At 47.4% G+C, this 11,957-nt stretch overlaps 4 protein-coding genes across 4 annotated transcripts; all 4 read right to left on the bottom strand.

The window, feature by feature from the left end:
* Window positions 1–1,368: 1,368 nt before the first annotated feature.
* E1B28_011684 (uncharacterized protein) lies at window positions 1,369–4,144 on the bottom strand. The gene is made up of 6 exons (XM_043156742.1): window positions 3,035–4,144; window positions 2,721–2,981; window positions 2,537–2,656; window positions 2,341–2,485; window positions 2,029–2,264; window positions 1,369–1,968 (listed from the first exon to the last, which is right to left on the bottom strand). The coding sequence occupies exons 1-6, from the start codon at window positions 4,122–4,124 to the stop codon at window positions 1,667–1,669; spliced, it is 2,154 nt and encodes a 717-aa protein (XP_043006537.1). The 5' UTR covers window positions 4,125–4,144; the 3' UTR covers window positions 1,369–1,666.
* Window positions 4,145–4,371: 227 nt separating this feature from the next.
* E1B28_011685 (uncharacterized protein) lies at window positions 4,372–6,419 on the bottom strand. Its single transcript, XM_043156743.1, has 6 exons — window positions 5,766–6,419; window positions 5,581–5,695; window positions 5,310–5,526; window positions 5,061–5,258; window positions 4,781–5,004; window positions 4,372–4,699 (listed from the first exon to the last, which is right to left on the bottom strand). Exons 1-6 carry the CDS (start codon window positions 6,188–6,190, stop codon window positions 4,577–4,579), a joined length of 1,302 nt encoding a protein of 433 aa, XP_043006538.1. The 5' UTR covers window positions 6,191–6,419; the 3' UTR covers window positions 4,372–4,576.
* Window positions 6,420–8,059: 1,640 nt separating this feature from the next.
* E1B28_011686 (uncharacterized protein) lies at window positions 8,060–10,224 on the bottom strand (the record flags this gene model as incomplete). Its single annotated transcript, XM_043156744.1, has 2 exons — window positions 8,060–9,957; window positions 10,032–10,224. The coding sequence occupies 2 exons, from the start codon at window positions 10,222–10,224 to the stop codon at window positions 8,060–8,062; spliced, it is 2,091 nt and encodes a 696-aa protein (XP_043006539.1).
* A 142-nt stretch (window positions 10,225–10,366) lies between these two features.
* Window positions 10,367–11,904, bottom strand: E1B28_011687 (uncharacterized protein; the record flags this gene model as incomplete). The annotated part of the gene is made up of 6 exons (XM_043156745.1): window positions 10,367–10,532; window positions 10,603–10,975; window positions 11,030–11,338; window positions 11,395–11,553; window positions 11,609–11,631; window positions 11,684–11,904. 6 exons carry the CDS (start codon window positions 11,902–11,904, stop codon window positions 10,367–10,369), a joined length of 1,251 nt encoding a protein of 416 aa, XP_043006540.1.
* Between the last annotated feature and the right edge of the window lie 53 nt (window positions 11,905–11,957).

Here is an 11,957-nt window from a genome sequence, read left to right on the forward strand (position 1 = left end):
CCCTAAACGCGGTACCTCGGTCACAGGGGGGTTCTCGGAGTTTCGGACCTTCTCGGTCGATTTCCCAACGATTTCCTACGATACCACCCTTCCGGATGGCTTTCTGATGATTGAATGGCTCAGCAAATCCATAAATACGTTGCAATGACGACAGGGAAAAGCCAGGGAAAAGCCGCACATACTTCGAGTGACAAATCTTTGCCAGGAGAACACAGTTGACTCAAAATTATTATCCGGGATGCTGACCGGTGGGTATATCCCGTGTTTCCGATCCCCCGGAAATCCATACCTGCGTACCTGTAGTTCGCATCTCTCACATCACCGCGGTAATTCTTGGTTTCTAGAAAGTGGACCACAAAATAAACGTCGGGGTCTCGGAAACGTCAATGATATCAGGTTTGCCATGCTATGTGAACCTGAAAACGTACGATGATGTTGTCTTTTTTTTTGTTTCCTTCCTTCCGACTTTATGTTGATGATACTGAGTCCACTCCAAAATGGAGCAGAAACTCATGTCATTCTCCACCTATTTTAACGGGGGGTCACATTTTTGGGGGAAACCGCCGAAGACTTGGAAGGAAGTTCAGGTATGGAACCCCATTCTACATGTGGTTCTTCATTCATGTTCAGGTAAGTAATCTGTCCTGGTCACATTCAATATCCCATATCTCATATCTGCTATCTACTTATCTACATTCTCCGTCGCCAAGTTAGGATACCGGATGTTTGTTACTATCCATAGGCTATCACGGGTTTCGGAAAACACACTTGGATGAACGAATTTCTACGGCCTCAGTCAGTTGATACCATTCATGAACGTAAATCCCTAATATATGGAAGCTTTTTCCCTTAACGGATCGTGGGCGGTCCGCCCAAATCTCGCGAGTCTTAACAGGATGGAATGGACTTCCGCACCCTAAGTAGATGTACCAAATAAACCCGTACTTGCTTCTAAAAGTTCCGTATAGATATCTATTGAAGACGGTGACGAAATAAAACTCCCGCTCTGAAAAGAAAAACTTTGTATCGTAGCACTAGTTTTATTCAACGTACTTACTTCGGAACAACAACTCGTTGTTTACCTCTCTCTACGGTATTCAATTTACAGATGTCTATATGTTTTCAAACCAACTCCTAGGCACAGTACATCACAAAAACGCCGTTCTAATATTGAATTACATGCTCGACTAACACTACTTGTCGTCGTCGCACGAGGTCCCGCAACCGTAAACCTTTTAAACTACCGCCACCCAATGATCTATGTAGTTCAATCGCCGTCCGTCCAATGCGATGTACGTAGATCTTTTCTAGTTGTCAATTTGAACATGTTCCATGAGGTAGAATACATACATGGTTAAAACAAAGTGGGGCGGGGATGAAAGTTGTCGCGACAATTGAAATTGTAACAAATATGAGAACGCGAACGGTGAACAGTGTGATGCAAAATAAACGACAAGGCAGGACAAAACAGGTGCATGACGGAACAGGTGAGACAAAGAACAGCGAGCGGGAACAGAAGACATGTGCACGACGGCGAGTTTTTTTAGGCGAGTCTTTTTAAAGTACTATAACCAACGAGATAGCAAAGAAAGGGATGAAGGGGCGGGAAAATCAAGTCGCAAACAAGTCCGAGGAGCACAGCGGGACCGAGCAACACACTTGAGGCTCAACCAAAAACCATTCCCTTAACCAAGAGATCTACTTCTCTCATCCTGAGAATGCCTGAGAGTCTTTCCCTCATCTCTTCCTTGGTCATGAAATCCGATATCTCGGTTACGGCGGTGACAGAAGCCCCGGGAAGTCGAAACTGAGGTTGTACGACTGGTGGTTGCACTCCAGCGGCTAAAACGGCCAGATGAGCCTCAAGGTTCCTCTTCAACGCGCCGATCGACAACTGATCACAAAGAGAAGGAATACTGATCAAAGGAGGTTGGATATGGAGCAGGTAGCGAGCGTTGGTTTCAAGGTCTGAGGAAGAAACTTAAGCACTCAGAGTGTTCTGACAATAAACGATGAAACTTGACTTACTAACGACATAAGTCTCACACTTTTCGGGGATTTCAACGTCGATGACTCTTTTCTCTCGATTAACGGCACTGGCCAGCTTTCTCAAACCAACCATCCCGATCCCAGTGCCGATTAGAGACAGAAACTGAAGTCTCGCTAACAATATCAGCGCAGGAACGGAGTCATCTGAGATACGCGGATTAGACGCTACGGATAGGGTGCAAAGGGTGCTTCGAAGACCGGTCAAATGATATATGCTGTTTCGCAACGTCAGCGGTACGAAAAACATAGAGACAAGGAGGGAAGTGGAGAGGTAAAGCGAATACCACTTACGCCTGATCGCCAATCCCAGTATCTTCAAGCCAAAGCCGCTTCAGCTTCGGTAGACGGATGAGATGCAGGAGGTCCACATCGTTGATAGGCGTCCCGGAGAATGAAATTTCAGCTAGAAAGAGGAAACTATTCGGCTTGGCAAACACTGGGAAGTGAAACTATGAATGAATGTCGCGGAAAAGATGGTGTAACGTACCCTTGAACGCATCCTTTCCTCCGAGATTCAAGCCGTCTTCGTCAGCCAGCGTTGGTGCCATCTCCAAGCGTCGGATCTCTGAGGTTCTCAGCATTTCCATTACCCCTTCGTTGAGTAGCCCTATGTGCAATGGATAAGTTTGAGAATAGAGAAACAAAATATCAATCGTGAGGATGAAGGATACCTTGTTCCCCAAGGAAATCCGCGACGCCTTGGTGGTTCCGCTCTCTCATTTTTCCTCGACCGTTATTCGACGGTTGACGGCCCAAATCCAAGCGGTCAACATTGTTCACCTGCGGACCTAAGGACACTAGATCGCTCGAATAAGTATCTTTCAAAAGCCTTTCTTTTAAACGGATTCCAGGCATCATGACGTCCAGCTTGTCTAGAAGAACGCCGTATCCTCTTGGAGATTCCGTTCCGATTTGCTGTCCATACAAGGCGTCTATTTATGTCGAAAGCATGAAAAAATGACGAAATGAGTGACTATATGCATACCTTCCAACAATTTAATCCGCTGCTCTGACGAAATCTCTTTCGTGTTCGACACCTCAATCTTTGGTCCCGGAGAAAGTATCATCTTGCGACCGTACAGATGCGGACGTTCCGGAATACCTGCACCAAATGTATCGCTTTCTTCATCGGCTAGTGAAGGCGTGTTCCATGTTCCTCTCCGCCTCTTTGCTCCGTCACGTTCAGAGTTTAGCTTCAGAAGTTCTGGGAAGAGCTCTTCAAGCTTTCGTTTGCGCGACATGTACTTGTTGATTGAGGATCGAGCTTTAGATCCAGACCGAGGAACATCAGTTTGAGCATCAGAGTCATCTACAGCACGCGGTCGAGCTTCTGGTTTCTTTATCGATACAAAAGGAGGAGCTTTCACGGTAGTTGGGGCACGTTTGAGAGACATTTGTGGAGTTGGCACAGTTCCGACCAGGTTTTGGTCATCGCCCAAACCAGGAGGGAAGAAATCGACATTGTGATCTTCGTTGTCGCTGCTGGAAGCTACTGAAAATGTAGGTGAATCAATTCTTGAGTATGATGAGCGTGCTGCATCCCAAAGCGGTTGTACGAAAACTTCCGAATCAGGGCCGGAATTTCTTGGTACCCTGTAGGTGTTACTTTTGACTGAGATCGTAGGCATTTTGGGGCTAGACGCCGCATTAGGAGGCTCGAATCCGATTCCAACATGTTCTTCGTTGAGCATCCGAGCCTGGGCTCTCGTGCGTGGACCATGCTGTCTCACTAGGAGTTGACCTTGACGACTACCAAACCTATCACCGTGTAACATCCCTTCGACCTGAGTCGGAATTCCGAAATCTAAACAATTGTTTGAAGAAGATAACTCTTCTCTTTGCTTAGCCTGAAGCCAGCGACCTAGCATGTGAACGAAAGAAGAGACGGGTGCGGTGCGACGTGCTAGCGAATTCTTGTGTATTCTGGAAGAGAGAACGTTGGCATTGTCCTTGTGAGAGCGGGGTTTTACGGGTTGATTCCGTATGGGAAGTAGGACTCGATCGAGATAGATATTAGCTGGAATTGAAGGACAGTAAAGAGGGTTCTGCGGGTCGACGATAGGCTGAGCGGACATTGCGCGCAATCAGATTGGTGACCGTCACAGACAAAGTTATCATGGGTTGTGCGCCACAGGGTTGCAACGGTAAAACCCCGCAGAGCTCATCCCAAAGCACAAGTCGGGTCTATATTGTGAGGATCCAACTAACATGTTGTATCGGTCCATACTATTTCGTCTCGTGGACAGCCTGAAATCATGGTTTTCAATGAACGACTTTGTCAAAAAATACACACAGAATGAAGTCATACCTACTATCTCCTGGAGGTACTAGTACTACCATTTTATGAGCTGATCATGTGGAAATTAGAAAGTTCATAGTTCATAAATAACTAAAGACTAAGGCTCTAGAAAAGGATAAACATGGTAATTATATACCATACACCGACAAACGCTGATTAGAACCGCAGAAGTGATATCAAAGGCCAATAATAGACCCAGATTGCTCTCGACCGGCGCATCAAGGCGCATCAGTGGGAATGTGAATCAACAAACCCAGCGCCGATTCGAAGTGTCCTGTGGATATATGCAGCCATTGCAGAGTTATCCTCTGGAGGGGGTATCGGACTGAGCTTGTGCTCCCGTCCTCTAGCCTGTTGATAACATTGAGTGAGTAGGACGGCCAGAGTGATTGTCTATTTTTAAATAAAAAACCCAGCGAAAGATGCACTCACCATCACGAAACGGGGCTTGAAAAATGCTTGTACGTTATCAAGTGGGTTGCCCTCGAAAGCCGCCAAGTCCGCCGTCATTCCGGGCTTAAGTCTTCCAGTTTCGTGATCGATTCTACAGACTTCTGCTGCTTTGTAGGTCGCGGAAGCTATAATCTCACGTAACGTGTAGCCTGCATCCATTAATACAGATAAACCATCGGCATATCTTTCAAAGTTACAAAGCCCTGTCGGGTAAGTGCATGGATGAGCACAGGTTCATATAGATCTGAGAGATCCTCACCTATACCATTGTCGGTACCCACTACCATCTTTGCCCCGGCTTGCCTTAACTGGGAGAGGTTCCCTACGACTTGCTCACGAGCATCCCATGGACAGAAATAGTCTTTTTTTAAACAAGCGGTGTTCATCGTTGGACAGACCGTAACGCCTTTTTCGACGATTTTTTGGGCAATTGAATGGCTGTACTTTGTACCACCCTCTATGAACATATGTAAATCGCGATATCAGCCAAAAGAAACGATAACCGTACCAATGGTCCATGAACAGTGCTCTATGCAATCGAAGCCCGCATCGACAGCTCTGTCTATGCCTTCGACACCAGTAGCATGTGTTGTTACAGGGAGGCCGTGGCGATGAGCCTCATCAGCGATGGCCCTTAGCTCCTCTACAGTATACCGAGCTTTCGAAGGGTTACTCCCAGCTGTCATGAATCCGCCGGTTGACATGACTTTGATGACATCAACTTTCTGGAGAAATGTAAGATAAACTTTTAGACCCGAGGAGATTGTTGTAGAATGAACCTCTTTGATGCGCTTTCTTGCCTCGGCGCGACAATCATCAACACCAGTTGCGAGGCCACCCCATGCGTGCCCATGGCCTCCCGGAACAGTAATGGGAGCATTAGCTGACAAAATTCTGGAAGGCTAGTCAGGAATGCTGTCGAAAGATAACCCAGGCTCGGATTAATAGGAAGAGAAGTACTCACCGAGGCCCCATGACTTCCCTTTTCGCTATCTTGTCTCTCATCGTCGTAGAATATGTCCCAGGACAACCCAAGTCGCGAACGGTTGTTACCCCTGCATCAAGTACTCGGCTACAGTTTGCTTTCATGAGAGCGAAGACTTCATTGTCGGATAATGCCACGCCAGCAGACGTCGAATGAACGCCAGAAGTAGGATCCATGAACAGGTGAACGTGACAATCAAAGAGACCTGGCAGTAGAGTCACGTCGCCCAAGTCTCTTACTGGATAGTTTCCGTGCACTTTGGCTTTTAGTTCGTTCCATGGGCCAGACTCCACGATTCGATCCCCTTCGACCACGACCACACCATCATCGATAAGGGGATCTTCAGCGGAAATCAGGAGGCGTCTGCTACGTAGTGCAACTCTTTTACGGGGTGTTCGAGTCATCTCGGATGAATGAGAGGAGTTTTGGAGAGTTGGGGAAAGTGAAGAGGTAGCTACCGGGACAAAGGGGAGCCTTTTTCAAGCGGGGAATCTGCGGCATCCTTGCAAGTGAAGTGAGGGGATGTTATATCGTGGAATTAATCCGTGTGTCTGAAAAAAAATAATGTGTTTTGTTCTTCGATTGAGGAGCTAAACATTTGTATCAGAAAGGAACGCACACGGAGTGACGGGCTCACGGATTTCATCGGCATCTTTATGCCGGGAAAGGCAAAAACCCACCGGCGTTTGCCGTAATCTTAGCAAGTGCATCCCCTGCAATTTATGTAACTACAACACTCAACCTTCACCTCTATCAACAGCGGGCTCTTCGGTCTTGAGGCGAAGCTCAAGAAGCCTCTCATTTCAGTAATTCTGCCGTGGAGGATCTTAGCTTCATTATAGTACAATCGTTCCTGAATCTCAGCGCAGGGTGGAGCGTGGCCCACGTTAGGATGTTCACCACTTCACCGGACAATCGTGATCAACAACCTCGGTGTGGTAGTCAAGGTATAGTCAGAAATCGCTATTCAATGGTATTGTCACCTCACCCACGAGTCTATATCCATCAGGGAAAGTCTAGGAAGAAGTAGTTTTGTCGCGTGTCTACATACCTGAAGAACGCGAATCCATCTTAGCAAAAGATCTCAGATACAACACTTGACAGTTTCTATGAATACTTTTTCTGGGTCTGTTGTCAAAACAAGGGTAGTCAATATGTTTGAAGGGAAGGGAAATAGGTAAACTCAGACCTTCGTTTCCGCCACTGATGACCTTACCCTTTCGTCCGTAGTTCTTTCAGCCGGGCTTTCTGGTTTGATGACCCTCGATGACGAGTATGTCGGAACCGGCCCTTGATTTTGCTATCGCACGCTTGTACACCAGCGTTGAGTTGCAGTGAGTCGTCCGTTTCAATTGCTTTCACGCGCCAGGGCTGCCCCTTACGAGCCCCTTACTCACTTGACGAAATCAGGACCAAGGACACATCATACAACTTGAGCCAGCAAGGTGATCTCTCCTGGAAAGACGGGAGCTGAAAACCGGAACACTATTCTTTTCTCTTCAATGTGCTTTCACGGAATGAATCTCCCGGGAAGAATCTGTGAAAGAGTTCACAACTCTTAATGTATCGCGCGGAACTCTCACTGAAGATAAAGAATAGCAACAACCCCAACAGAAAAGCGCGTACTACATAAATGACGTTGTATTGGTGCCGAGGTTTACCTCATCCCTTTCAGTTCTAAGAGAAGTCTTACCCAGTCCGAAATGCTTTAGAAACTCTCCGCTACGCGTGGTATAGGAGACCAAAACAACCGTGTGGACATTCCGGTGGAGTTTCATAACCCGGGCAAAGGTTGCAATTTGGAGTTTTTGTTCCTAGCGGGGACCTTTGGGAAAAGAAAAATGTAATTCTACGGCCTTCCAATGTGGTATGTAAGTAAAGTGAGTAAAATGTCAACTGCCGAGGTTCTCCGAGAATTCCAGAATGTCCATCTCTCAATTTCAAATAGTTAGGATGGCGCGCGGGGCTTGGGTGCAGAGATATGGCGCTCGCCACGGGATATCGTAAAGTGCTCACACACTGTAACGTGTTTGCTATTTTTTGGAATGAACATCATTGATGTGAGAGGTGAGAGGCGTGGGCTCGCATTCGTAAATCAGTCTTTCACCGAGGGCTTTTCTGTCGCGTAAATGAGATCGCCGCCGCAACACATCCTACCGACAGGTCACGACGAAAAAAGTTGGCTAAGAACGGCTAACTTATGCGCCAAGCATTCATGTCGATTGAATTGTAAGGACAACTTCCACTTTTTTCATTCAAGTTAAACACCCTCTTCAAAGCCTATCCAAATTGACAACATCACTCCAATGTATGTCCCTGTCCAACGCTTTGAAACTTTTCTCTATCCGCATGGCAGCCCGTACATGTCCCCGAACGAAGGGTCTTTTTTCTTTCTCGATATTACCTACCTCCTTCCCGAGTGCCTGATCATCCGCTTCGCTGCCGCCCGCCACCTCGCAATCACGTTCACCCGCCCCCACATTGAAACTGCCTTCGCGTGTCGTATGGCTCGAAAACGTCACTAAATCAGACCACGAGACAACACCCGACATCCGAACATCACCGATGGTATTGCGTTTTGCGTGGGACGTTGAAGGGTAAGAGAATCGACCCCATCGAGTGGGAGCTGACCGAGAGCTGGCAGGCGACAGGGACACTAATGACCCGAAATTCCCGTCGGAAACCTTTCCAGATATAGTCGAAAGGTCGGACAACAAATATGGGAGATATGCAGTGCTCGAGCAAGACATGACACTCGGAGGAGTATCAGGCCTGAACGTGTCATCGAATGAGTCTGCCGCCGTGCTTACGTACGGCTCAGAGGAATGGGGCCCAGAGGGAGTTTTTGAATTTGACCTTGAGCGTGGGGAGTCTATCGAATAGCAAGAGGTGTCTGTAAAGGATGGCATAACTTTACGAGCCCTTTGGAATGACTGAGTAGAAGCGGAATCGACGTCTTCGACCTCATCAAGAACTGCCATCACCTTGAGCGAATTAGTGGTTTCTCCCGATGCCAGTGATCGAGCCAGATCCAGTTCTTCATCCTCACGGGTTTCTTGCATAACACTCCTTACAACCGAAACAACGTCGAGATCAATATCACTCATAACGACACCAGTCTTGGCATCGTGCGCACCTGCAAAGGTCCCAGACTGTGGCGACCCAGGGCTTGGCGATGGAGGGAAGTGATAGTTTAATCTTAGCATTGCCTTCTTCATTGAAGTCAGGGAACTAGGCGGTCTCGATTGTTGCTGATAAGGATAGCGGAAATGTCCGATATGAGAAGAGAACTGAGAACCCGTTCCGACGCAAAGCCAAGCAGGTAGAGCCTTAGGACCACCAGGCGAACCAGAATGTAACGTGGACGCCGAGTCGGTGAGCAGAATAGAAAGATCCTTGTACCACACGATAGGGCTCCGCTTCCTGTGCGTTGCCACATGAGCAAGTCTTGAAGGAGGTGTAATTGTTCCATTACGACCGGGGTTCATGACGACATGTCTGTGCGGTGAGCGGATGGTTGGAGTAATGAAGTTGGGAGGACGCGGAAAAGACGCGGCATAAACCGATGGAGATGCTGATGAATTGGATGCGAAGGAGTGCGAACTGTCAGTGAGGTTTGAATAGGCAGAAATTGAAGAGCGTATTGAAAGGGAGCGACAAGTCGTTCTTGGGAAGGTTGGAGTTGTCCCACGATGGCTATAGTCCCGAACTCGTTTCCTACTGCTTAACTTTGAAGAAAGAGAATTGTTGGAGGAGGACTCGAAAAACGCTCTTGGCGCCTGGCCATGGTAGAAGGCCGCAGAATTGGAAGCTAGAGTGTCTCGATATGTGGTTTGTACAGGAATAGGAAATTGAGGGGCCTTCCAAGCTATTTTTCCTAGATGATCTTCGCTAAGAGCAACTGGCATAGCTCTAGAGGAGTCCATAAGTCCTAACCTTGAAGAGAAACTCGGCATAGTTTGAGTACTCGTGCTGGAAGCATGGCTGTCTCGACTTTGCGTGTGTATGCTATATGAGGCTCGCCCAAACGGAAACTTCGGTGTTGAGCAATTTGAAGGTTCTAGAATTACCGAAGAGAGATGGCCGTCTGATTCTGGTAGGGGAGCCCAAAATATCACACGCTCTTGCTCTCCTGATCGTGTACTGTAGATGCTGAACTCGGCCTTTGGTACTAGCGTGCAACCAGAGGCAAAGGCGGATTGGGTGAGTAGAGAACTCCTCGGGGATTAGTGTCGATAAGATTACCTGGAGATATCTCGCCCCGTTCAAGATCAACAGCGGGAAGAGGACAATCAAAGGGTATCACGGCATCGGCAGCTGTAAGAGCCCTTGAACGGCGAGGTTTAGAGAATTGGATGTGCTTGAAAAGAGTGATTACAGATAAAAGGAGCGTGCAAAATCTTTTAAAGATGTCGTTGAGAACACGAAGGATAGCCATGATGGTGGTAGGAAGTCAAGCTGTGGACGATCGTCCGGTTGAGCCAACCGGGCCGTTTGACCGTGACGCGTCCATTCTGCTCAGCAGAAAACGGAGTAGGACGGGTATAGGTATGTATAGGAATTATATGTAGTCAGTCGTTCTACATGATAACACAATCCTTCTTCTTTCTCTGTTTCCTTTCTTGTTTCTCGCGCAGTCGCTCTTCCTCCTCCTGCCGCCGACGATTCTTTTCCCGCAAATGTTGCTCACGTTGAAAGCGTGCGTGATCGTCCTCTTCTGCTTGCAATTGACGGGCGAGGTCAAGACTAAGAATATAAGAATAAGGATTTGTAGATGATCTTCTTCTACAGAATAGAGAAAAAGATGAACACGTACTCTCCAGGCTCTGACACTACAAATTGTCCGGCTTCAATTTCCGCGGCTCTCAAAGCTTCCTCCGCCGTGCGTCCTGCGAAGTCTCCGCCTGCGGGACTCGACTTGATAAAGTTTGAGTCCACAAAGGTCGACCAGCCGCCATCAACGTCTTCCAACCGCTCCCAAACAATGGAAGGTTCGTGAAGAAAGACCTGGTCCGTAACAAGTGTGTAAAGCGACTCGTCGGGCCCAGGTCGTTTGTATAGTACTGATAAATGAAGGTTGCGGTACAGGGCGACCAGTGATCCGGGTTTGACGACGGTTGCGAGATTGAACAGCCCGTGATATGTCATTTGGGACTTGGTATTATCGATGAACTGTCGTACAACAATAGCTGAGAAGATGAGATATATAAGGTTCTGAATAGCATTGATATGTTCAGCCTCACCGTCTTCTACTTTCACGCGTTCCTCGTCCGTCAAATTGCTTGACGGGTTACTCGCGCCAGCCTGTGGAACTTCATCGTCCTGTACGACCAATTGCCCCTTCATGATATGGTCTGCATCCGCGATAAGCATAACTGCGCTGTCATAGTCTTCCGTCTTTGAGAGTACTTTGGCCTCTTCGTTCTCTGGATCAACTACCCAGCCATGTAAAAGGTCAATACCGACTTGCTCGAAGAGTTTAAGTTCGCCGCCAAGGCCTTCAGGACGAAATAATTTGCACCCCGTGAATAAAGGATTTAAATCCATACCCTCTAGAGAAGCAGAGATCAACATGAAGTTCTCGTTCTTAGTTAATGTTGGAACAAACTTTGCGTGTGTGGCATAATGGATAGTGCGGCAGAAACATCTACCTCCGGGCAGTGGAGTAACAGATACTCAGCGACTAGATGAGACAGAAACTCATAAGATACTGTTTGGCGGGTTGGTGGTTCAATGTGGATCATCCGGCTAAGAATTAAGATATTGCCTGTTGGAACACAAATCAGCACCCCTCGCCCACATGCTGGGAGGATAAGACGCACATATCGCAATGAATGAACATGGCCTAAGGAGATTTTCATAGAATATTCAGAGCCCGTATTTCCTCAAACACGCACCCGTTAAAATTCTGTGTAATGACCTTAACCCTCCTCTTTGCGTCGTCCTCTCCGAACTCTATGTCCTTCAAGTACCAAACTTCCGCTTCTGATGATTGTAAGCTGTTTTGTCGTGTTATACGAGGTGTTTCTTGTATCAACTGGGAGGATGAAGACCGAGACGAGCTTGCGATCAGTTGTGGACTTGAACTTGAACCTTGTTGGAATTCGCCCGACGACATGTAGAACGGAGATAAAGGGTTAGCAAGAATTTTGAGATTTTTATGGCTCAGGC

Source organism: Marasmius oreades, chromosome 7 (assembly GCF_018924745.1).
Source record: "Marasmius oreades isolate 03SP1 chromosome 7, whole genome shotgun sequence".
Classification (NCBI taxonomy): domain Eukaryota; kingdom Fungi; phylum Basidiomycota; class Agaricomycetes; order Agaricales; family Marasmiaceae; genus Marasmius; species Marasmius oreades.